This window comes from Equus przewalskii, chromosome 3, assembly GCF_037783145.1.
Source record: "Equus przewalskii isolate Varuska chromosome 3, EquPr2, whole genome shotgun sequence".
NCBI lineage: Eukaryota > Metazoa > Chordata > Mammalia > Perissodactyla > Equidae > Equus > Equus przewalskii.
The window spans coordinates 34,864,288-34,885,397 of record NC_091833.1 but is presented as its reverse complement, the minus strand read 5'-3'; the positions used below and the strand labels follow the sequence as shown (position 1 = coordinate 34,885,397).

Sequence of the window (21,110 nt, the reverse complement as noted above, 5' to 3'; positions counted from 1 at the left end):
TGTGTGTAAGAAGACCTGGGCTGTGGGTCAGGCTAGGTCAGGATCTGGGGGCCTGGCCTCAGGAAACTGAAGTCTCCTGGGGTCCACACGTGGGTCATCTCATTTAATCCACTCCACCACCCTGGCCACTTCACAGACCACCTCCCTCTGCAGGGAGGGTGGAGCGTCTGCAGGCTCAGGCTTCAAGGGCCCTTCAGGGAACCCCTGTGGCCCCCCCGAGGTCTCAAAGGCTAAGGAAATGGAAGCTCAGAGAGGTCAGGGGCCTGCCTGGGGACACATAGCAAAATGGCCATGGGGTAGGAGACCCTGGGATCTGCACCCTGCGACATGGGGACATGGGGACAGCTTGGGCATGAAGGTGGGTGCCCTCGGTCCTGGGCAGCCTCCCACAGCCTCACTGAGCACCTGGACAAGCACTGCCCCTTTGAGCCAGGCAGTTCAGCTGCCATAGGCTATGTGGGAGGCCTGGGGGCCTCAGCTGGGTTGCACATCTGGACCCCAGGAGACTTCAGTTTCCTGAGGCCAGGCCCCCAGATCCTGACCTAGCCTGACCCACAACCCAGGTCTTCTTACACACAGGAGTGGGTGGGGGCTGTAAGTGCCAGTCTGAGGGTGTGCAGCTGGGGATTCTGCCTGTGGCTCCCCACCAGCCCCGCGGACACTGCTGCAGGCCAAGTTCCTGGGGCCCGGTTTCTGCGGCTGAGAAGTGGGGGCTCTAACTGCCAGGTGGAGCTGGTTAGAGCTTCAGGGCAGCATCTGGCCTCCAGGTGTGGGGGAAGCCTCACTCATATAGCACCACCACTGCCCGCAAACTAAGCAGAGGCTGACAGGAGGCCCACACCTGGGGCCTCGGGACCAGGAGACCCAGCACCACAGGGCACCTGCCAGCAAGTGCCTATCCTGGATCAAGCCACACCTGAATGCCACATCAAGAATCAAAAAGGGCTCAGGCTACAGCTGCACCTGCACATTTGGGGTGCTGGAGCCTGGGCTTGAGGGAACCAACCCGGGTGCTGTCTGGCCTCCCAGGCAAGTGCTGTCAGGGCTGGAGGTGCTTCCCAAACGCCCCTCCTGCACAGGCCTCTCCCATTTCCCGTCACACCATTCGATGTCTATTCCACCGGCCCTTCCCTATGTACTCGTCTCCCACACACTGACGCCCTTTCTTTACTGAAACGTATTTTAAAAGGAGCCTTTGCACCCCCTGTGAGAGGTCACCAGACCGACTTGCCGTAAAGAGAAGGTGGTAACCCCAAGACGGATGACAACTCAGTGGTAGGGACCGCACTGCCTCAGAAGGCACTGTCCGGGAGGCTCCTGAGTGACAGAGCAAGATCAGCAGGGCTGGAGGAGCATCTAGGACACTCGGGTACCACGGTGCCCTCTCCCTGTCGTCAGAGGACCCCGAGGAACGGAAGCAGAGTGACTTTCACCCTCTGCTGCGGCTGTCCCCAGGCGCCCCAAAACCACCTTGCTTAGCACCACGGCGGCCCCACCTATGAAGTCCCTGCCTGCCACCCCAGCCACAGGCCAGGTCCAGTTCCAAGACTGGGCTCCTGTTGCTTCCTCCTCTTGAACACCCTTCTCTGCCTTGCCCACTTCTACTCGTGCATCAAGGGTCAGCTTAAGGAGCTCCTCCTCCAGGAAGCCCTCCTTCAGCTCCCAGGCAGCTCACCTCTGTGCCCTCCGGGTCCCTGCTCCGCAGGCCCGCACCTCCCGATGTGCTCCACTCGAGGGGCAGGTGCTCCTGGGCTGGAGTCTAACCCGGGCCTGGCTCAGCTGGCTGCTGCCCAGTGGCTGGTGGGTGGCTGCCAGGGGTCGGGGTTCCTTACCGGTTCCTCCTGCCCGGGGGACGAGGCTCTGCTCTGGATGCTCCCGCGGAATGGGCCCCAGGACAGGCCCTCGGCGAGGCTACATCGAGCCCGCACGCACCTCTGCCCGTCCTGCGGCACCAGCTCCAGCTCGTCTGCAGGGAGAGACAGCAGAGGCGTGAGGAGCCTGGCCCCGGTGACTGCCCAGCCCCGCCGCCTGCCCAGGTCCAGCCCACCTCTGTAGCCCCTATCCCCCCAGGGGCAGCCAGGGGGCTGTGCGGCCGGGGAGGGAGGGCGGCCCTGTGGGTCTGGGCCTAAGTTACAAGGGACGGTGGCTGGTGCCCGGTTCTGGGGGCCAATGTGCTGCAGACGCAAGACAAGGAGGGGCCTGCAGCTGGGCCTGAGGCTCGGGGACCGCGTCCACTGTGTCGGGGACTCGCATGCCCTGGGGACCATGGCCGCTGCACTGGGGACATGTGTGCCCTGGGGACCTCAGCTCCTGTGTTGGGGACACGCGTGCCCTGGGGACCGCGGCCGCTGCATCGGGCTGTGTGCCTCATGCAGCCCAGGTGCGTGGAGACCTGTTGGTGCCTGGGGTACGTGCGTGCAGCCAGGTCACCTGCTGCTTATGTCGGGGCGGGAAGAGAGCAGGGATGAGGATGGTGAGGAGACCACCCTCCTGTCCCCTCTGCACGGCCCCCCAGCCCCTTCCCACTGGCTGGAACCCCAAATCCACAGAGCGAGCCTGTGAGGGCAGCTGTGGAAAAGCTGGGCCTCAGTTCCCATGTCTGTGAGATGGGGACCCCGACCTTTCCTGCCTCCTCAGGTTGGTGTGAGGACCATGTGAGTCAATCCACTGAGCAGGCTCAGCACATGGCCCCGCAAGGGGGAAACCAAGGCATGGTGTCACGCAACGCCCCCCGCGGCCCTCGGCAAAGCCAGAATCTGCGCCTGGGTGGTGCTGAAGTCAGCTCTGTCCGCTCCCTGCAGGGAGGCCGGGACAGGGGCTGGCGGGGACCCCAGGATGCAGCTGCCCCCACGTACCCTCCCCAGCCCTCCGCTCAGTCTCTGGAAAGGTCGGGACCCTGACTCTCGCTGAGGCCTGTGGCCAGCCGTGGCCTCCCCGCATGGCCTGTCTCCCCGAGGGTGTGGCACGCCGGGGGCTGCCGCTCGCTGTGCGTGGGCTCCGCCAGGTCGCGCAGCCCGGGCCGTGGTGCCCGTGGCACAGTGAGGGTGGCAGCATCTGCTGTGAGCCCCGGTGACAGTCATTCTCACGGGGGGCACCCTGGGCCCAGCCTTGCCGCACGGTCCACCTGATCCTGTGAGGTGGGCTGAACAGTGGCCCCAAAAGACACGGCCACCGGCACCTGTGAATGTGCCCTAAGTCAGGACCTGAAGGTGAGACCATCCTGCGGCAGCCGGTGAGCCCCACATCTCATGACAAGGGTCCTCAGAAGACAAGACACGGGGAAGAAGCCCGTGCACAGGCAGAGGCAGAGGCCGGAGAGATGTGGCCAGGGGCTGGACAGGCAGGAAGGACCCGCCCCGGGGCGTCCGGAGGGAGCCCTGGGACACCTGGATTCAGGGCTTCTGGCTCCAGAACGGGGAGAGAACAGGTTTCCAGTGTCTGAAGGCACCCAGCTTGTGAAAATCTCTCAGGGCCACCCTGGGAGACTCACACCTGGCACGGCCAGCCCTCCCCAAGCCTCAGTGTCCTCACTGGGCTGGGGACGATGGTGGCCACGCCCTCAGAGGGCGGTCCCTCCCCGGCTGTACACTCTCTGCCCACCACCTGGAGCCTCAGGTGCCACCCCGCTGCCGGGGCCCACGAAGGCCCCACGTGGCCTGGCCCGTCCCTGAGCGAGTGCTGCGGCGGCCCCACTTCCTGGAGCCCCGATTGGGCAGGCTGTGGCCTTAATGGGCCTGATTATCAGATAACTGCCGGCCTAATGGCAGAGATAAGGCGTAAATACGCCAGGAGGCCCGGCTAAAACGTTCTAACTGGGTCCTTGTCTTCCCAGGGGCAGATAAGATGGCAGGGGACCAGGACGAGGCCGCGGAGGCTGGCGCCCCTTATCAGCCCGCCGAGAGGGGGCAGAGGCCGACTCTGTCACTTTGCGGCCCGCCCACGAGGGGCTGTGTCCTGTCAGCCCACCTGGGACGCCTGGGTCCCGCCCAGGGCCATGCCCATGGCCACCCCGTCCCCTGGCCCTGCCGGGCTGGGCTCTGAGAGGCCGAGTGAGAGCCGGGCCATCATCAGGGACGGAGGGCCGCCCGGCCGGCATCACTCCCGCTCAGACGGCCCTCTGGGGTCGGCCCTTTCCTAGGCCCCCGGATGCGCCAGGACACCGAGGGCTCGAGAGGCCAGGCAGCTGGCAGTGGACGCCAGGATCCAAACCTAGGCTGCTTGGCTCCAGACACATAGCTGAGGTCCCGGCTGCTCGTGTCCTCGGCCATCTGGGTCTCTGGTCCCCCAGCTGGCTGGCCCTCAGGCGGTGGGCGTGTGTGAGGGCACTGAGGAGGCAGGAAGAGGCCGTCTAAAAGGCCAGCTCACTGGGCCCTCATTCGTCTGTTGTCTGTCTGTCCAGCCATCCAATGGGTCCAAGCTCTGAGGCTGGGGAAGCCCACCCTGGACCGAGCTGTGCACCCCGTCCCCCCTCCCCAGGGCAGTGGGGTCAAGGGGGAGTCATCCGGAACCCTAACGCCGCGGCCCGCCCCATCTGACAAGCAGCCATGCTCTGAGTCGCACGGCACTGGCGGCACCGAGCCCCTGGACGGGGACCCCACACGCCTCTCTGCGCTTTCGTCCTTCTGCTGGGGCCACAGACGGACAGGGACGGTGGCCATGACTCCCTGGTCTCAGGACATGCGGGAAGGAGCCCGTTCCTGACCCTGCCGGGCACGGAGCTCCCAGGAGGAGATGCGGCCTTCCCTCCGAGGGCGGCACCCGCCTTCCTGTGGGAGGAGTGACCTGGAACTCAGCTTAGTCTTCCCACGTGTGGCTGAGTCCCACCCAGACTCGGGGACACAGCTTGAGGGGGGCAGGCCCAGGTCACCCCATGAGCAAGGAGGAGTGGGGGTGGCGCCAGGCGTCCTGTCTGACCCGGCTGGTCACACCTGTGGGTCCTGAGGTCCCTCTCCTGGAGCCCTGCCTCTAGCTCGCCCCCAGCCCTCATGGCGACAGAGGAAGGGGGCAGAGCCATGTGCCACCTCCCCCCCGCCCGCGCGGGCACACAGGCAAACGGCCATGCTCCCTAATCGGAGCACCAGGGCTGGTGGGCAGAGCCTCCCAGATAACAGCGTGGCTGGTGTTTCCCAAGGCAGCTGCTCCATCTTCTGAGTATCACGCGCCACCAGAAAGAGGGCTGGCTCCTGATAAAAGCAGCCGTTCCACATGCCCGGGGGCAAAACCCACCACTCAAGGCTTGCTGGGGACTGGGTGAGGCCTGGGAAAGGTGGCGAGGCCCGGGAACTGAGGGATCTGGGCTGCGGACCCGGCCGTGGTCACCATGACAACCTTCCTCCCTGGTCCAGAGGAGGCTGTTTCTGAGGGGCTGTGCCTTAGAAAGGGCGCCCCCTGCGAGCAGATGCAGGGCCATGGCAGGTACCTGCATCTCAGCCCCAGCTCATCCAGTGCCCTTGTGCAGTGCACAAGCTGTGCAACTGTCCAAAGTGGCCCTGCTGATGTTTAACATCCATCTGCTCAGATAACCTATTTCCAGCTCCCGCTTCCTGCCCAACTCCTCGCATGTCTGAAATGGGGTCAAGCAGGTATTTAAGGCCAGTTGCACCTAAGAGAAACCCTCTCCCAACCAGAAGTAAAATTGCATCAGCAAAGTGGAGGTGGGTGGAGCCATCTACTCCTGGAAGACTGGGTACCTCGTGAGGCTAAGAATGAATGAAAGTGTGAATGAGCAAGGGCAAGGGGCTGTGGGCCGCCCAGCTGGGGGTGGGAGCTGAGGGAGAGTGACGGGCAGGGAGATGGTTATTTTCACACAGCCTCTGTCACTGCCGGAGGACCAGATGTGGTGGCTGCGGCGACGGTCAGCTCCCAACGACACGACAGCAAACCTGGGGCTCAGGGAGGCCCAGGAGCACCAAGCCACACGCCGAGCTCAGGCTGGAGGTGGGACTGGAACCCAGGCCTCTGGACTCGCGGCTTGGTGCTCACTCAGTCACAAACCCTGTGTGGACCCCAGAGCAGGGACCAGGGAGGCACTGCCTCTGCGTGGGCCAGTCAGGGGGGCTCCCAGGTGGAGGGGCCTCCCCGCAGCCTCCTGTGACTGGTGCCCCCATTTCCGCCTCCCCAGCTCCAGGGAGCTGTGGCGAGCGGGGCACAGTGACGCCAGCTCCCGCCAGGTCCTGGCCAGTCCTTGAGCTCTACCCACCCTGGCCTCTGTCCCCCCGGCTGGAGCCTGGGGGGTGGCCACCTACCCTGAGTGCCCAGTCCTAACATGACCCCCAGCCCACCGCCAGCGAGCCTTCGCTGAGCGCCTTGCACAATCACAGGGATTCCTCCCCATGGTCCCCCCGTGTGTGGGGGAGAAACTGAGGCTCAGAGAGATTGAGCAACCAGCCCGAGGTACACAGTGGACAGGTGGGATCTGAAGCAGAGCCCCATGCTCGTGGCCGGGGCCTGGACGTGGTGGCTGAGGCAGGAGGCGATAAGGAGGATGGAGAGGGCGCGGCCCTGCTCCCCTGCCCCGCAGCCCACTCTTCCTGCTCTGTCCTCAGTTTCTCTCTCTGCAGATGGTCTCCTCTGGGGGAGGGACAGGCCCCGTGTGGCCTGGTGGACCCCCGTGGGCGTCGGGCCACCACGACAGGCACAGCATCGGGACAAAGACGGAGTTATTCTGGCAAACAACCCCCCGCACATCATTTCCAGAACAAACGCGCCCCCCGTGCCCGCGAGGAGCCACGAGGAAGCCCGGCCTCCTGCGCTTGTGCGGTTCAGCGTCTGCTCAGGTCTCAAACCCTCCGAGGGCGTCCTGTCCTCAGGGACGGGGACAGGAGGCCGGGCTGAGCCGGCCGGAGGACTGGGGTCTGGGAGCAACAGGCTGGGCCAGTCCTGCCTCTGCCCTGCTCCCGCCCGGCCTCAGTTTACCTGCAGGGCTGGCGCTATGAGGGGAAAGGCGAGTGTCAGTCGGTGTGGCCAGCGCTGTTCCTCCTGTGGGCGCAGGGCGTCGCCAGGCCTGGGGCCCAGCCAGCCCTGCCGCTGAGCTGCCGCCCTCAGACCTGGCCTCGGCCCCAGCTCTGCCCCACACCTGGGCCCTCGGGGGCCCCTCAACAACATGCACAACGAGCCTGTGGGAGGTTCTAACCTTCCCGCCCCATTGGCTCAGAGAGCTCAGGCAACTTGCTCAAGGTCACACAGCAAGGGGTGCAGTCACCCCACCCAGACCAGGTCCAAGCCCCGTTCTGATAGAAGATCCAGGGCTCCAACCCGGGCCACCCGGCTCCAGAGCCCACTGCGGCCAGCCACCCAGGCCTCAGTTTCTGCCCGAGCAATGGCCCCAGCAGGCCAGCCGCCACTTGGCCTCGGGGCGGCCCTCCGGGTGCGCAGGAGCCATGAGCTGGGGGCTGCCTCCCGCCCCCGCCGGCTAGCTCCTCCCTCCAGGGGCCAGGCTCTCTGTGCGAATGGCCGGTGGCCTCCAGAGTGCAAAGTCCAGCCACCCTGCGGCCCCCGCCCTGAACGGGTGGGCGCTGGGCCGGCTGTGGGCGCCCACCCTGGGGTCACCGCCAGCAACCACTTATCTAATCAGCCCCATCGCTCCGCCCGGCCCCGCCTGTGGCTCCCGTGGGCCAGCTGGCCCCAGCTTTGTAGGGAGCGGCCCTATCTTAGGGATCACGCTGTTTGCCTCTGATAAAAGTCACAAAAAAGGGAGAGAAAAAAGAGCGAGTGAAAGAGAGAGAGAGAGAGAGAGGAGGAAAAGCCCAGGGGTGAGTAGGCCCCGCCCTGGCAGGGTTCTAGAAGTCTCCGTGGGTGTGGGCCCAGAGTGGGGCAGCCTGGGGACCTGTGTGAGGCGTGGAAGTGTGTGCTTCCAACATGTCCTGTACCAATGTGGAAACCAGGCCCAGAGAGGGAGAGTGACTCTGTCAAGGTCACATAGCAGGTGAGGACCGGCAGCAGTCAGCGGGGTGGGGTGGGGCAAGCCGGCCCCTCTCTGTCCCCCATGGCCTGGCGCTGGCCGGCACAAGCTTGCCTGCAATGACGTGCCGTGCAGACTCGCACAGTTGCTCAGCCTCCACTGCAGACACACCTCACTGGATCCCCCACGATCTGGAGCATCAGATGTCTATGCCCATTTCACTGAGGAGCAACAAGGCCCAGAGGAGGTGGGGACTGACCCAGGGTCCCCAGGTGGGAGTGGGGACAGGCCGAGGAGGGAGACCTTCATCCTGGGGCATCAGGAGGGCCGTGGGGCTGTGCCCGGGCAGCTGCCGCCTCTTCCCCAGGCCCACACGTCTGCGGGAGCTGTGCAGCTTCTCCCATTTGGGCCGGTGTCCCTAGGCCTAGGGCAGTGGCGAGACTCCCACCCAGACTGCTGACAGGCCTGGGGCTGTCCTTCAAGCTGTTCCCCCTCCAGGGCATGGAGAAGGCTGACATGCCATACAGCACGGGTCCCTGGGACCAGGAGATCCAGAGCCATGGGGCACCGGCCAGCCAGTGTCTCACCTGGATCAAGCCACACCTGAATGCCACATCAGGAAACAAAAACTGGCAGAGCTTGATTCCAGCCCTGGCTCTGTCACCAACGGCTATGGCAGATCCCATCCCATCTCAGGTGTCAGACTCCTGTCTGTGAATTATGGAGACAGCGTCAAGGAGATGTGTCTAAAAAAGCTTCACGGGAAAGACGGTGGGGTCCATTTCTCCTGCTCTGTGCCAGTACAGGAAAGCAAAGCTCAGAGAGGTCACGGAATTGTCTGAGGTCACATGGCCAACAAGTGGCACAGGAGAGGCAAGCCCCAGGCCCTCTGACCCCACCCCCCCACCGGGCCTCAATGGCCATGGATCGGGCATGAGTGGCGGGTGGGGCACAGCCCTCTCCTCATCTCATGGTTGGGAGCAACCAAGCCAAGTGAGGCAGGAAACCACACGGATGCCCGGCTATGTGCACAGGCCGCGGCCCACGACAGTCAGCACAGCCAGGGTAGGGGAACAGCCCGCCAGCGCTGCGCGGGGGAGGCCATGGTGGCTGCCAGATGAGACGGGCGAGGGAGTGGGCGGCACGTGCAGAGGCAAAGCCGCTTGAGCACCGGCGGATGAGGGGCTCTCGGGGGCGGGGGGTGAGGGCTCCCCCAGAGCCTCTCGCAGGAGGGCCAGGGTCGGGAAGAGGCGGCCGGATGGGCTGGGGGGCTTCGAGCTGAGGGCGCACATCAAACCAGGGACGGGCTGCCTTTGTTCAGAAACCAGATCTCGACCACGATCGGGGTTGCTGGGAAAACGCGATGCCGTCGCAGAGCCAGGCTCCCGTCTATGCAGGGCCGTGACCCGTGAGCCCAGCGCCAGCGGCTGCCCCGAAGCCAGGGACCGCCTCCCCCCCGAGATGACGCCCAGGCCCTGAGCCCATTTGAGGGGCCATGCCTCCATCCTGTCATTCTGTGCTATTTCTCTATTGAGTGCTCAGCACTGGAGATGTGACAATGACTAAGACCAACGCCCATTTCACAGATGGGGGTAGAGAACATTCCTGGGACCCTCCCAGACCCGCGCGCAGGGCCTCCCAGGTACCCCGGCCCCGTCCCTCCACCGCCCAGGGAGGTCACAGCTCGTCTGCCCTGCCCCGACTGCTGGTGCTCTCTGCCCACTGCCCATGGGGGTCCCGCTGGCCTCTGTTGGCCTACAGCCCTCCGAATCTCCCACTCAGTGGGGTGTGCAGAGCCAAGCCCTCCCTGGGGGGGTTCCCTTCTCATCCCAGCTCAGAGGTTCTCAAAAGGCTTCAGGCCCAGAACTTTCCTTCCTGACTTTCCCACAGACCTTGCACTCACAGCGGTGGCTGTAGGGGGCTGGGCCAGTGGGGAGCCCGGACCCTAAGGCCTCATCTCGCACGGGGTGAGACACACTTGCAGAGCCCCTTGGGGTCCTGCCCAGCCCGTGGCACCTGCCCACGGTTGGCTTTCCACTGGACGTGGGCGGTGTGCCTGCCCACTGGGCAGAGCGCCATCTCTGACCTCCCTCTCCTGCCACGCTCTGCTCTGTGGCTGCGTCACGTGGGACCAGCGCGTCGGAGGTGACGGACGTTCCTGGGAGCAGACGGCAGAGGCTAGCTCTGACATGGGCCAGTGGGTGTCAGACATGGTGCCCGACACAGGGCCTGGGGTGGGGAGGGCCGTCCAGGGTGGAGACCCCTGTGCCCGGGTCCCCTCATGCGTGCAGCATGGACCGGCCCCTCTTGCCCGTGCCTGCTTCCTGTGCCCTGAGCGCCCACTGCCTCCAACACCGTGGGGCCACTGTATTTCATTAACGCTCAACCTCCCTGCCAGAACATCAGCCCCAAGAGCCGGGGTCGCTGACGCTTGTGTCCCCAAGGTCATATGCCTCTGACCCAGCAAGCACCTGTGTCTGGAGGACAGCAGCAGGAGGTGGAACTGGAGCTGGACACCCCAGTCCGGCTGACCAGCCATCGACCTGGGAGAGGGGGCAGCTGGCCTGGCCAGGAGCCGCTGCCTCCCTTCGGCTTCCACTCTCACGTCCTGGGCAGAAGAGGACCCCCTGCCCCGAGGAGATCCAGGAAGGCCCGGCCACCTGTGCAGCTCCAGCCCAGCCGCCACGGCCCCTCCACCCCGCACCACATCCTGGGGGCGCCCGCCCAGCGCTCCAGGCCTCGGCCTCCTCACAGGGGTGGGGGTCGAGCCAACGTCTGCAAAGAGGAGGCCTGGGGGCTGATGAGGAGGGCCGCTGAGCCCGGGTGGCCTCCTGCCACCCCACGCCTGGCGCCCCCGCCCGCCCTGCCCGCGGCCGGTGCGTGACCCTCCCCCTATCGCGGGAACATCGGTGGCTTATTGATTTTTTGACATGGAACAACAGCCCATCTTTATCGGGCTGAACCCTGGCCCTGGCTAATGGTGGCGCTGGGACTGCCTGGGAAGAGCGGGGCGGGGCGGGGCAGCTCCCCCATGGGAACTGCAGGCCCCCCACTGCCTGTCCTGGGGAGGGTGTGGCCCTACAGAAAGGGGCCCCGGGCTGGGATGGGGCTTGGCCACCCTCTGGACCAGGCCCCAGGTGGGCCGCAGTGGGCCGTGCTCACTCCCAGAGGCACCCTTTCTGAGGTCTGAGGGCAGCCCGAGTGGGGCTGGGGGAGGTCGTGGTGGGGCTGAGCCCCCAGAGGGGCCTCCTTGGGGTGGGGATGGAATCTTGGATGCTCCATCCGCTCTGGGCACAGCCCAAGGCAGCTGCACTGGCAGGAGGAGCCCCCGGCGGGCGGCGGGACCAGAACATCTTAGGGGTCTATGTGCTGGGCCAGGACATTGCCCTGACCCAGGCCGGGGTTTCCGGCGGCCCGTCCCTGCCCCCCACCCTGGAGGGAGCCCCCCGTGGCCCCACGGGTCCTGAGAACCGCAGCTCCCCAGGCACCTCGAAGTGCGAGGCCTCATGGTCCCTCTGGGCTTCTTGAAAAGCTGAGGGTCCTGGCCCTCCGGGCTCAGCCCTCCCATCTGCCAAGTGGGGAGAGGGAGCTCCGGGCTCCGGCACTGTGGCTCTGGGAGACCCTGGGGCCTGGGAGCCGGGCTGGGGTCCCAGCTCTCCTGGCCACGCCTCGTCCTGGCGGGCAGGCTGGAAGCAGGACGTCTGATAAGGGAAGAAAACACCTCCTGTGCAAACAGCTTATCCGGCTCCTATCAACGCGGCCCCTGCCCCCTGTTTTTCCAGGGGCCGACGCCACCAAGGCCCTTCCTTCCCGTCCGGCCTCTGGCTCACCACCTCGGCCCCAGCCCACCCGGCTCCCTGCGCTGGCCCGTGGGGTGTGGCCAGGTCTGGGCGCTGCCCACGCACCCTCACAGGCCCTGTCTCCTCTGTACGAGGGCGGGAGGGGGGCCTGAGGGTCTGGAAGAGAGGGTCCCGCCCCACCTCAGGCGAGCCCCATCCTACCCCAGCCTGGCAGGTGCCCACTTGCCCTGGGGCAGCAGCAGTGGGCACTGAGGTCAGCCAACACCATCGAGGGTATCATGACACTGCCACCACCTACAGGAGAGTGAGCCCCTGAGGGATTACAAAGATCCTTCCAGAAAACACAGAACTCTCTGAACACCTGCTGATCCTTTATGAGCCCCGAGCCCGAGCCCGAGCCCGAGCCTGGAGTCCCTGCTCCACCCACAAAGAAGGCGTGTGCTCATGGGGAGGGAGCCTGGGGAGGGAGCGGCTTGCCCATGGCCCCCACCCCGGGGTCCCCGTGAAAGGACCCAGCACGAGGCTTGTCCCCGGGAACTGGTGAAGCCCCGTCTTGTGAAAGCCGTGCGTGCTAGCTGGGCTGTGGACCCAGCAGACACCTGCCTTCCTGGCACCAACTGACTCAACCCTCAAACCATCCAACCCCGGGGACTGGTGTCCCGCTTCATAGACGAGGACACCGAGGGTCAGAGACGATCTGGCCACACATGTGGCGGGTGACTGAGTTCAAACCCAGGTCCGAGCCTGTCCAGTGCCCTGTCCTTCGCATGCCTTGAGGAGGAGGCACGAAGAACAACGACCCGCCCCAGACCAGCTCCCACTCGCTGTGCCTCTGCTCAGGGCCCGGGAGGGGGCGGCGACGGTCGGGGTGGGGGCTGCGCTGACATTAGCCCTGGATCTGCTGATCCCACCCTGGCCTCTGGCGCTGGGCGTCCCCCACCCGTGTGCGTGTGCGTGAGCGTGAGCATGCGGGGAGAGGCACAGGCGGGCACGTCTGTGCAGGATGTGCTTCTTTAGGTCGTTTCTCCCTCTTGTAGAAATTCTGCAGGCCAGCAAAAAGGAAAAATAACTGGCTCACTATCTTCAACACGCACCGATGGCTATCCTCGCCACCCTGTGCCCGTCCACGCGGAGATGATTTTTCTGGAATAAATTCCTAGGAGCTGAGCTGCTGAGTCGAGGTGAGGGTGTTGTGCCCAGGGGCTCGGTGGGGGCCCTGCCTGTGCACCCAGCCGTGCGTGAGCGTCGCTGGGCAAGGTGGGCTGGGTCCTAGAGACCACTGCATCCACCTGCTTCCGGCAGCAGGAGTCTTGGTGACAGACAGGGACACCGAGGCTAAGGGAGGCTGAAGGACCAGCCTAGGGCCATGTGCAGACCACGGGTGGACCTGGGATGGCGGGGGCAGGGCGCCGGGGGCCCTGGGGGATGGGACAGGGCAGGGTGGACGCGGAGGCGTCTGAGTGGGCAGGGGCGTGGGCGAGGGGGGCAGGGTCCCTCCCCGCGAGGACACACAATAAGCCCTGAGATAGCATCGCGCCTCATCTCAGGCCCTGCTCGCCCTTTCGGGCAGGATATGACCAGCCCTCGAGCCGATGGCGGCCCCTTTGTCCCATCTCCGGGGACGGATCTTATCGGCCACGTCCACGGCCGCAGTAATGGAAAAGCGTGGTGAGGAAATCAAGAGTTACGTGTGGAGATAGAGGAATAACAAATAAATAAATCAGGGGCCGGCGAGGCGGGGGAGGGGTGCTCAGGGAGCGCAGCGCTGACCCTGGGGCGGCGGGCCGGAGAGGCACCACAGCCCGCGAGCCTCCGTGTCCCCATCTGGCGAGTATGTGCGGTCGAGGGAACCTTCCTGGGCGTGGGGAGCTCCCGTGACCGTGGTGGCTGGTGCGAGGTCAGGGCTGCCTCGGTCTCCTTCCCAGGCCCGTGACAGCCGGTGGGCGCAGGGGAGGCGACCCTGACGCGTCCTAGCTGAGGCTGCGGGACTGCAATGAGGGCCCACCGTCAGGAAGGAGACCTGGGGGCCCGACACAGCGCCCCGTGGACCACATGGCCTGGGGGACCACACGGCGCCCCGTGGACCACATGACCTGGGGGCCCGACACAGCTCCCCGTGGACCACATGGCCTGGGGGACCACACGGCGGCCGGCATGCTTGGAGACAGCCATCGTGTCACACGCGCTGCCCTCCTGCCCCACCTGGGCCTGTCCCCAGCCCTCCTGGTCCTCCAAACAGCCTGGACATTCTGTCCCCGGTCCACGAGGAGCAGCCCGAGGCCCCCAGCGAGAGAGGTGACAGCTGGAAGCCAGGTCGGCCCTGGTGCCAGCAGCGGGAGCCCCGCCAGCCAGGAGGAATGGGGACAGGGACAGTGAGAGTACCAGCGAGTGACAGTGACAGTGCAAGGCCTGGTGACAGCACGGGCAGCACTGGGAAGAGGCACTGTGCCCGCGCAGGTCACTCCCCGCCGTCAAGCAGTCCGTGGTCCCCGGGGTTCTGGGTACACGTCTGGGCCATTCACCGGGCAGGTGGCTGGCTCAGGGAGGTGGCCGAGGTGCCCTAGCCCCAGGCTGGGCAGCGCGAGTGTGCACTTGGGCCCAGGAGGACAGGCAGGGAAACTCCCGGGACGGGGGCCCTGCACCCCTGCCGCCTGGGAGGTGCTGGCAGGCTGTGCTCAGACACAACGCCGGGCGAGGGGCGGGCTGGCCGGGCAGGAAGCGGGCGGGAGGGCGGAGGAGGAAGCCCGGCTCGATCAGCGCCCGTGGCCAAGATAGGCTGCCCTGGCCGCAGCCTGCCGCTCCCGGAAGGCGGGTGAGGTCAGCGGGCTGCACGGGCAGGCGGCCAGGCTGGGCCCCCACCTGCCACCAGGACGGCAGGGACCCACCGTGCTCCTCACTGGGCGCCCCACGCCCCCTGGAAGCGCAGCGTCCACACCCGCCGAGGAGGGGCCCGGGGGCCCAGGAGAGACACGTGGGGCTGGGCCAGGGAGGGTGGGCTCGATGCTGGCTCACTCGCCCTGGGTGGCGCTGGAGCAGCAGCCACACCTCTCTGGGCCTCAGTTTCTGCATCTGTAAAATGGAGACCACAGCGTCTGCCACCAAAGTACAGTCCCAGCCTCTTCATGGGGCCCCGTGGCCGCCCTTGAACCCCCAGGGTCCACTCCCCACATGGCAGCCGGCCCCAGCCGCCAGCCCTCACCTCCCACCTGGGCCTTCTCTCCCGTCTCCCCTACAGGTCCCCCCGCAGGGCCTTTGCATGGCTGCGCTCTGTGGGATGGTTGACCCGGGGAGTCTGCAGGGCTCCCTTCTCTCAGCCACCAAGCCCGGTGCAAGTCCTGAAGCTGAGGAGCAGCCCCCCTTTCTCAGCCCGTGCTCCTTGCTCAGCCCCCGCATCCCTCGTCCCTCCTTGACCGCTCTCTCTGCCACAGCTGTGGCTCCAGGGGGGCAGTGGCTGCTCTCTTCTGCTCCTGTGGTGTCCCCGGTGTCTGTAACAGGGGCTGGAACACAGTAGGTCCTCAACAAATAACAGTTCGGGGTGAGCGGATGGGGAACGGCTCCCGTGCTCGGGTAGTTTGATGGGACCGTGGTCACCCTGCTAAAGGGCTGCCCGCAGACCGTCTGCTCCTCTCACAGAGAGGTTCTGGCCCCAGGGTGACCCCCGAGGCCCAGGTGCCTTTGTTGGGGGAGAGAGGTGAAAGTCAGAACCAGGCCAGGGGGCAGCTTCCATGTGGCCAGGGCCCATGTGGGTGCCAGGCGGTCAGCCCTCCAAGGTGAAGAACCACTACCCACAGCGAGGGGGCTGCCCAGGGCCAAGGGGGCAGCAACCCCAGCACAGGGGAAGCCATGGCTGATTCCGTGCCTCAGTTTCCCTGCCAGTTAGAGGGAGGGGGGTCCTGCTGCAGAGGACTCTGCCCAGGGCCTTCCCGGGTGCTGCCCGCGGGGCAGTGCAGGAGGCAGCATCCGCGTGGGCCAGGCCAGCCAGGGAGAGGCCACGGGCTCGCAGCCCCACCTCTGCGCTGTCAGCTGCCGACGCCCTACCCAGCCTGGGGACCCACACTCTGGGGAGGGGGTCATGGAAAGAGCTCAGGGCCGGGAGCCGTGGGCAGCCGAGGGGTCCATCACCAGCCAGCCACTCTTGGCCGTGCTGGCCAAAGCCTGAGACCTCTGAACTCCATTTCCGAGACAACCACCTACCCACTGGGCCGGCTCTGAGCTCGCCTCCTCCCTCCGTGCCCTGCACCCGCTCCAGACCCAGCCGGGCACACTCCAGACTCAGGGCTCCGGCATTTGCTGTGCTGTCCACCTGGTCCACTGTCCCCAACCGCAGCTGGTTCCCCTTCCTCTTCCGGTCTTTGTCCAGACGTGGCTCAGCGAGGCCTGCTCTGGGCCCTATTTAGATTCGCTCCCCCTTCTTTATTTTATTCCAGAGCTTCACTCCTCCGACACGTGACAGTTTTACCTCATTGTTTAGTCTCTGTCTGGCTGACTAAGAACGTCAGCTCTCTGGGCACCTGGACTCTGCTGGCACCAAGCAGGTGCTTAATACACACGTGTTTGTCGAGTGAATAAATGACCTCCTTCTCTTGCCCACTCCTGGGGTGTAGACCCCAAGCTCCTTTGGTTCTCTGGCCTGTGTCACCCCCATGACACACCTCCAAGAGGGCAGGACTGTCCCCCGTTTCTGCCAGTGGGCCTGACTCCCAGCAGGTATTCAGTAAACACCTGGGAAGAATGTTCGGCCGTGAAGAAACACACCTCCTCAGGATTTTGTTCCATCTCCCCGAGTCTTGGTCTGCCCAGCTGTGAAGCGGGCAGGTCAGGACAGGCATACGGCCCGCTGGGGCGGGGTCTCAGGGAACATGTCCTCTGGGGAAACACAGTGTGGACCCCCTCCCCTGGGACCCCTAGAAGATGTGACTCCTCCCAGCCGCTGGGTCTGGTCCCTGGAGCTGACCCCAGGCTGACCCCTGCCATCGGCCATGGCCCCCTCGCATGCCCCTCCCCCCCGTTAATCTAAGACAAATAGGCCTATCGGGCCGCGATGCCAGGCCCCGCGATAACAGAAGAGCAGAGATGGTTTTCCCACCCACACAGGCCGAGCTGGCGGGAGGGGCGCGCGGCCGGCCGTATCGGCCCATCTGCAGGGCTGTCCATCAGGACAGGCCGTCCTGCCTCGGCCGCCCGCCACCCGATAACAAACCTTGAGGTTTGCAGAGAAACTCCAGCAGCGGGATGAGTCAGCCGAGCCCGGCCGGACGCCCTTGCTCGCACTCCAGGGCCGAGGATTCCCTGCCCCCTCCCCCTGCAGGGCCCCCTGGGACCCCAGGGCGGGGAGGGGGCTCCAGTCCCCAAACAGGAAACGGCCGACAGGGGCCTCCTCTGCTCCTCCCAGCAGCCACCTCTCCGTGCTCCCGGGGGTGCTCTCACCCAGCCCATTCTTTCACTGCAGCTGAGCAAACGCCCTGCTTAATACCCTTCAGTTGCTTAGTTTATAGTGAACTGAAGGGAGGCACATCCCTACAGCGCACGGCACCGAGCCCAGACCCTGACCGTCCACGCCCCGTCCCATCTCTCCCTAACTCCACTCTGGCCTCTGATGTTCCAGTCACACCCACCACTCAAACCCCGGGGCCTTTGCACATGCCAGCTCCCTGCCTCAACACCCTCACCCCCTCCAGTTTGTCCTTTAGGCTTCGGCTTGGGGATGGGGCTCAGGGGCCCTCCCATGGTGCTGACCAGGCCCTGGCCACCTGGTGGTCCCTTCTGCTGACCTGCAGTGCCAGGGGGACACAGCCAGCCTTCCTATCTCTGTCTCCAAGGCCTGGGAGGAGCTGGGGACCAAAAAGATGACTCCGATGTTTGGCCAGTCGGATTTATTCTGTAAACAGCGGTCACCAGGCTCCAATACACTTACAGGTGAAGGGGACCCCGTTCCTGGGGCCCTGATCACACAGCCTGGCCAGGAGCAGAGGTGCATGGCTCTGGGGGGGCGGGGAGGGTTAAAATGAGACCACTCACCCCCCAAACAGACACAGTCTGCTCAGATCCCTCGCCCTGTCCACTGGGGCCCAGGCGACCTTGGCCACGCCACTCCACCTTGCCAGCCTCAGCTTCCCTGATTGTAAAGTGGGGCTCACCTGGCACCCCTCCCACGATGGCAGGCAGGGTCACAGGAGACGGCACGTGGGGAGGGGTCAGGGTGGCTCGAGGTGCCGGAACCAGAGCAAAAAGACTCTTGTCAGGTCCCAAGCATGGTGGGCCGGTCACGCTCCACAGTCCCGAGTTCCCATTGCCACCCTATGCTCCCCAAGTCCCTTTCTCCTGAAACTGGGTCACCCCAGGCAGGGGCTGCGGGGGCCAGGGGAGCCCCAGGCCACTTCCGCACCAAAGGGGCCAGCTTCCGAGGGTGCAGACCCCACTCAGCCCCGGAATTGGGGTGGGGGACAGACCCTGGCCCCTTGTGGACACTGTTTGCTCCACAGGGGTCCCCGTTGCTGCCTCTGCCTGGCAAGCTGAAGTGGCCCCGACCCACGCCCCCTCCACCCCCCGCCTGGCTGCGGTCAGGGGCCTGTGGACCAGCCTCGTGCCCGTCCTGTGCCATCGGGACAGAGCCGGGCCCTGGTCCAGCAGTCCATGCCCCATCAGAGCGTAACTGCTCGCTGCCCATCTCGGCTGCCCCATCTCAGCCTCTCATGGGTGGTTGGCCCTCTTGCCTCCTCACCTGTCCCCACCCATGGCTCTGTCCAGTTGGATCTGTTTTATACACCGTGGTCACCAGGAAAGAGTTCCAGGTCCCAAGACACTTGTGGGTGAAGGGGACCCTATTCCTGGGACCCCAATCACACAGGCAAGCCACCCACCGCCCTGACCACCAAACGTGTCCCTGGCCACCCTCTTCCTTCCTGGGCCCCCTCACGGCCACTGGACGCCCGCAGAGCTGGTGGGGGGGCCCCTCCAGGCCTCCCGGCCTCACCTCCTCACTCCCAGCTGAGCTCGGCACCCACAGGGGATGGCCCTGCACTCAGTGGGGTCTTACACTGCTCCCCCAGCCAGGGGTGCACCCACGCTGCCTCCCCTGTGTGGCAAGGGGTTGGGGGGGTGCTGTGGAGTGAAGCCTTCTCGGCTCCCACCGGCTGCCCTGCTCTGCTGGCTGAGGGGCTGCTCAGGCGCGAGACAGGCCTGGAGGGCTCCCCAGGGGAGGGGACCCCACACCAGGGGGCCTGGATGCAGAGGAGGCTCCCGGACCCACTCACCCCAGCCCCTCCTTGTGTCTGTTTTCTCACGACCTGGACAGGCAGGCTGAGGTCATGCTGACCGCCACTGGACAGAGGCTCAGATGGGGCCATGAGGTGGGTGATGGGCCCAGGACCACCACTCACAGTTGGATGAGACCCTCAGGGCTCTCGGTCCTAACACGGCCAGTGTGTCCACCTGACCTTCTGCTCTCTCTGGATGTTAAGTGGGGAGATGGGGGCGGGGCGAACCGTGACCCCTGACCCCTGACCTGCAGAGCCTCGGCAGAGGCCCGGCTCCCCAGAGCGCTGTGGGATTAGAGATTTGGGCTCTCAGCCATCTGCATGTTGGGATTGCACGCAGCCAGCCCCTCCAGCAAACAAGGTCATTCACAGACAAAAATGTCGCGCCGCCCTGCCTGCCACCCAGCCCCCTTGCACTTGGGCTGGCGGCTCAGGGGAAGGCGAGGCAGGGCGCGGCCAGGGAAGTTCCCACCAACATCCCTGGCCCCAGGTCTGTGGGGACGGCCCCCACCAGACCCCTGCTGTGCCCTCGTCCACTGTCCCTGTGGGACCCCCTGCTCAGATCCTGCCCCCACCCCCTCCCTGGGGACTGCCCCCTACCCCAGCATAGGCCCCAGGCTCCTTCTGTGCAGGGGCCCTCCTCCGAGCCCGTGTGGCCCTGCCCTCCACCTGGCGCCTCCTCTCCCAGCACCACATGGCCCTTCTGGCCGCAAGACCTTCCTGCCCCACGGGCCCCTTTGGGGTCACCCTCCGGTCCAGGATGCCTCGTCTGAGCTCTGCTCCAGCCCTAACCCAGCCGAGGTGGCCCCTGCTGGCCCTGTGGCTCAGAGGAGGGAGGTGACATCCCTGAGGCCACACTGCACAGTCGCTGCAGAGCCGGGTGTCAAACTAGCTTGAACCCGGGCTCCTGGCCGTCGGGAGCCCTGACTCGGGCAACACTTGAGAACTAAGCCACCAGCAACAAACGAAGCGCATAACTTTGAAAATGAAAACCAGCACCGTTGAGCGCCTCTCCAGGCTGTTTTTGGAGCTCTGAGGCCACTGGGTATCAGGCAGGGGCAGGAGGGCGCTGGTGTGGGGGCAGTACCGGGGCTAGGAGATTACCAGCCCCTCGCACGCCCCGGGACCCACACTCAAGGGTTTATAAAACCTCACACATCCAGGGCCTCGTTTGTGTCTGCAGCATGTCGAGGGCCTCCTGGGAGGAGAGGGGCTGGGTGCCTCCCTTCTGCCTAGTGCCACCCAGGTGCCTCCTGGAGTCTTTGCAGCCATCTGCTTGGGGCCTTGACCACTGGGGCCAGTCAGCTGCACAACCCCCTATGTAGCAGCAGATGGGCACTGGGGCCGGCCTGCACTGGGCGACGCTGCCCGCTCCCGGGCCCTGGCCATCTCAGCACCCTCCCTGGGTGATGGGTCTGACCGGGGGAGGGAATCCCCAGGACACCCACGAGCCTGGTCCTGGCCAGCAGATGGTGGCCAGAAAGGTGAGGGCAACAGCATGGGCTGCACCGGCGTGTGCCCAGCCCCAGGCTCTGGGCTCTGTGAGGCCAGATGGGAAACTGAGGCTCGGGGCCCAGTCGCTTCCTCAAAGCCAGACAGCACAGGGTGCTCTGTGGCCCACGCCAGCCCCCTCTTCCCAGAGGGGAAGGCGGGGGTAACCCCTGGGCTGGAGGCCCCAGCCAGGCACAGCTGGCCTGCTCTTTTCCCCGTGACTGGGGACGGGGCAGTAGCTGCCAGAGACCAAGAGACAGACTCAGAGAGAGAGAGAGATGGGGGGAGACGCTTGCGCAGAGGAGCTCCAAGGGACAGAGAATGGAGAGAGGGGCCAGGACTGGCAGGCTAAGGCCCCGCTGCACACCCTTGTCCCCCAGCCCGTCACTGGGCCAGGCACTGCCCTCAGGATGCCGACCCGGCCGGGCCCCGGCGAAGCCCTGATGCCCCACTGCTGGCACAGGCGGCCCCCGTGAGATAAGAGCCCACTGGGCCCCTCGGCCTCCCCGGCCGGGCGATAAGTGTGGCCTGCTCGGTGTCTGATAGGCGGCGGCCACCGCGGCGGTTGGCCGGCGGCCGCTTATCGCCCATCGCTGCCCAGCGCACAGAAATTCCTATCTGTGGGAGCCGATAGGGAGCTCCAGGCCCCCGAGGATGCAAATA

The 21,110-nt window shown here is 65.6% G+C and overlaps 1 protein-coding gene across 1 annotated transcript in view; it reads right to left on the bottom strand.

Moving 5' to 3' along the window:
- The window catches only part of ZFPM1 (zinc finger protein, FOG family member 1), a 73,453-nt gene that overhangs the window by 18,431 nt on the left and 33,912 nt on the right, over positions 1–21,110 (bottom strand). The window contains 1 exon segment of the mRNA XM_070612493.1: positions 1,833–1,966. Coding sequence (XP_070468594.1) covers positions 1,833–1,966 — 134 coding nt within the window.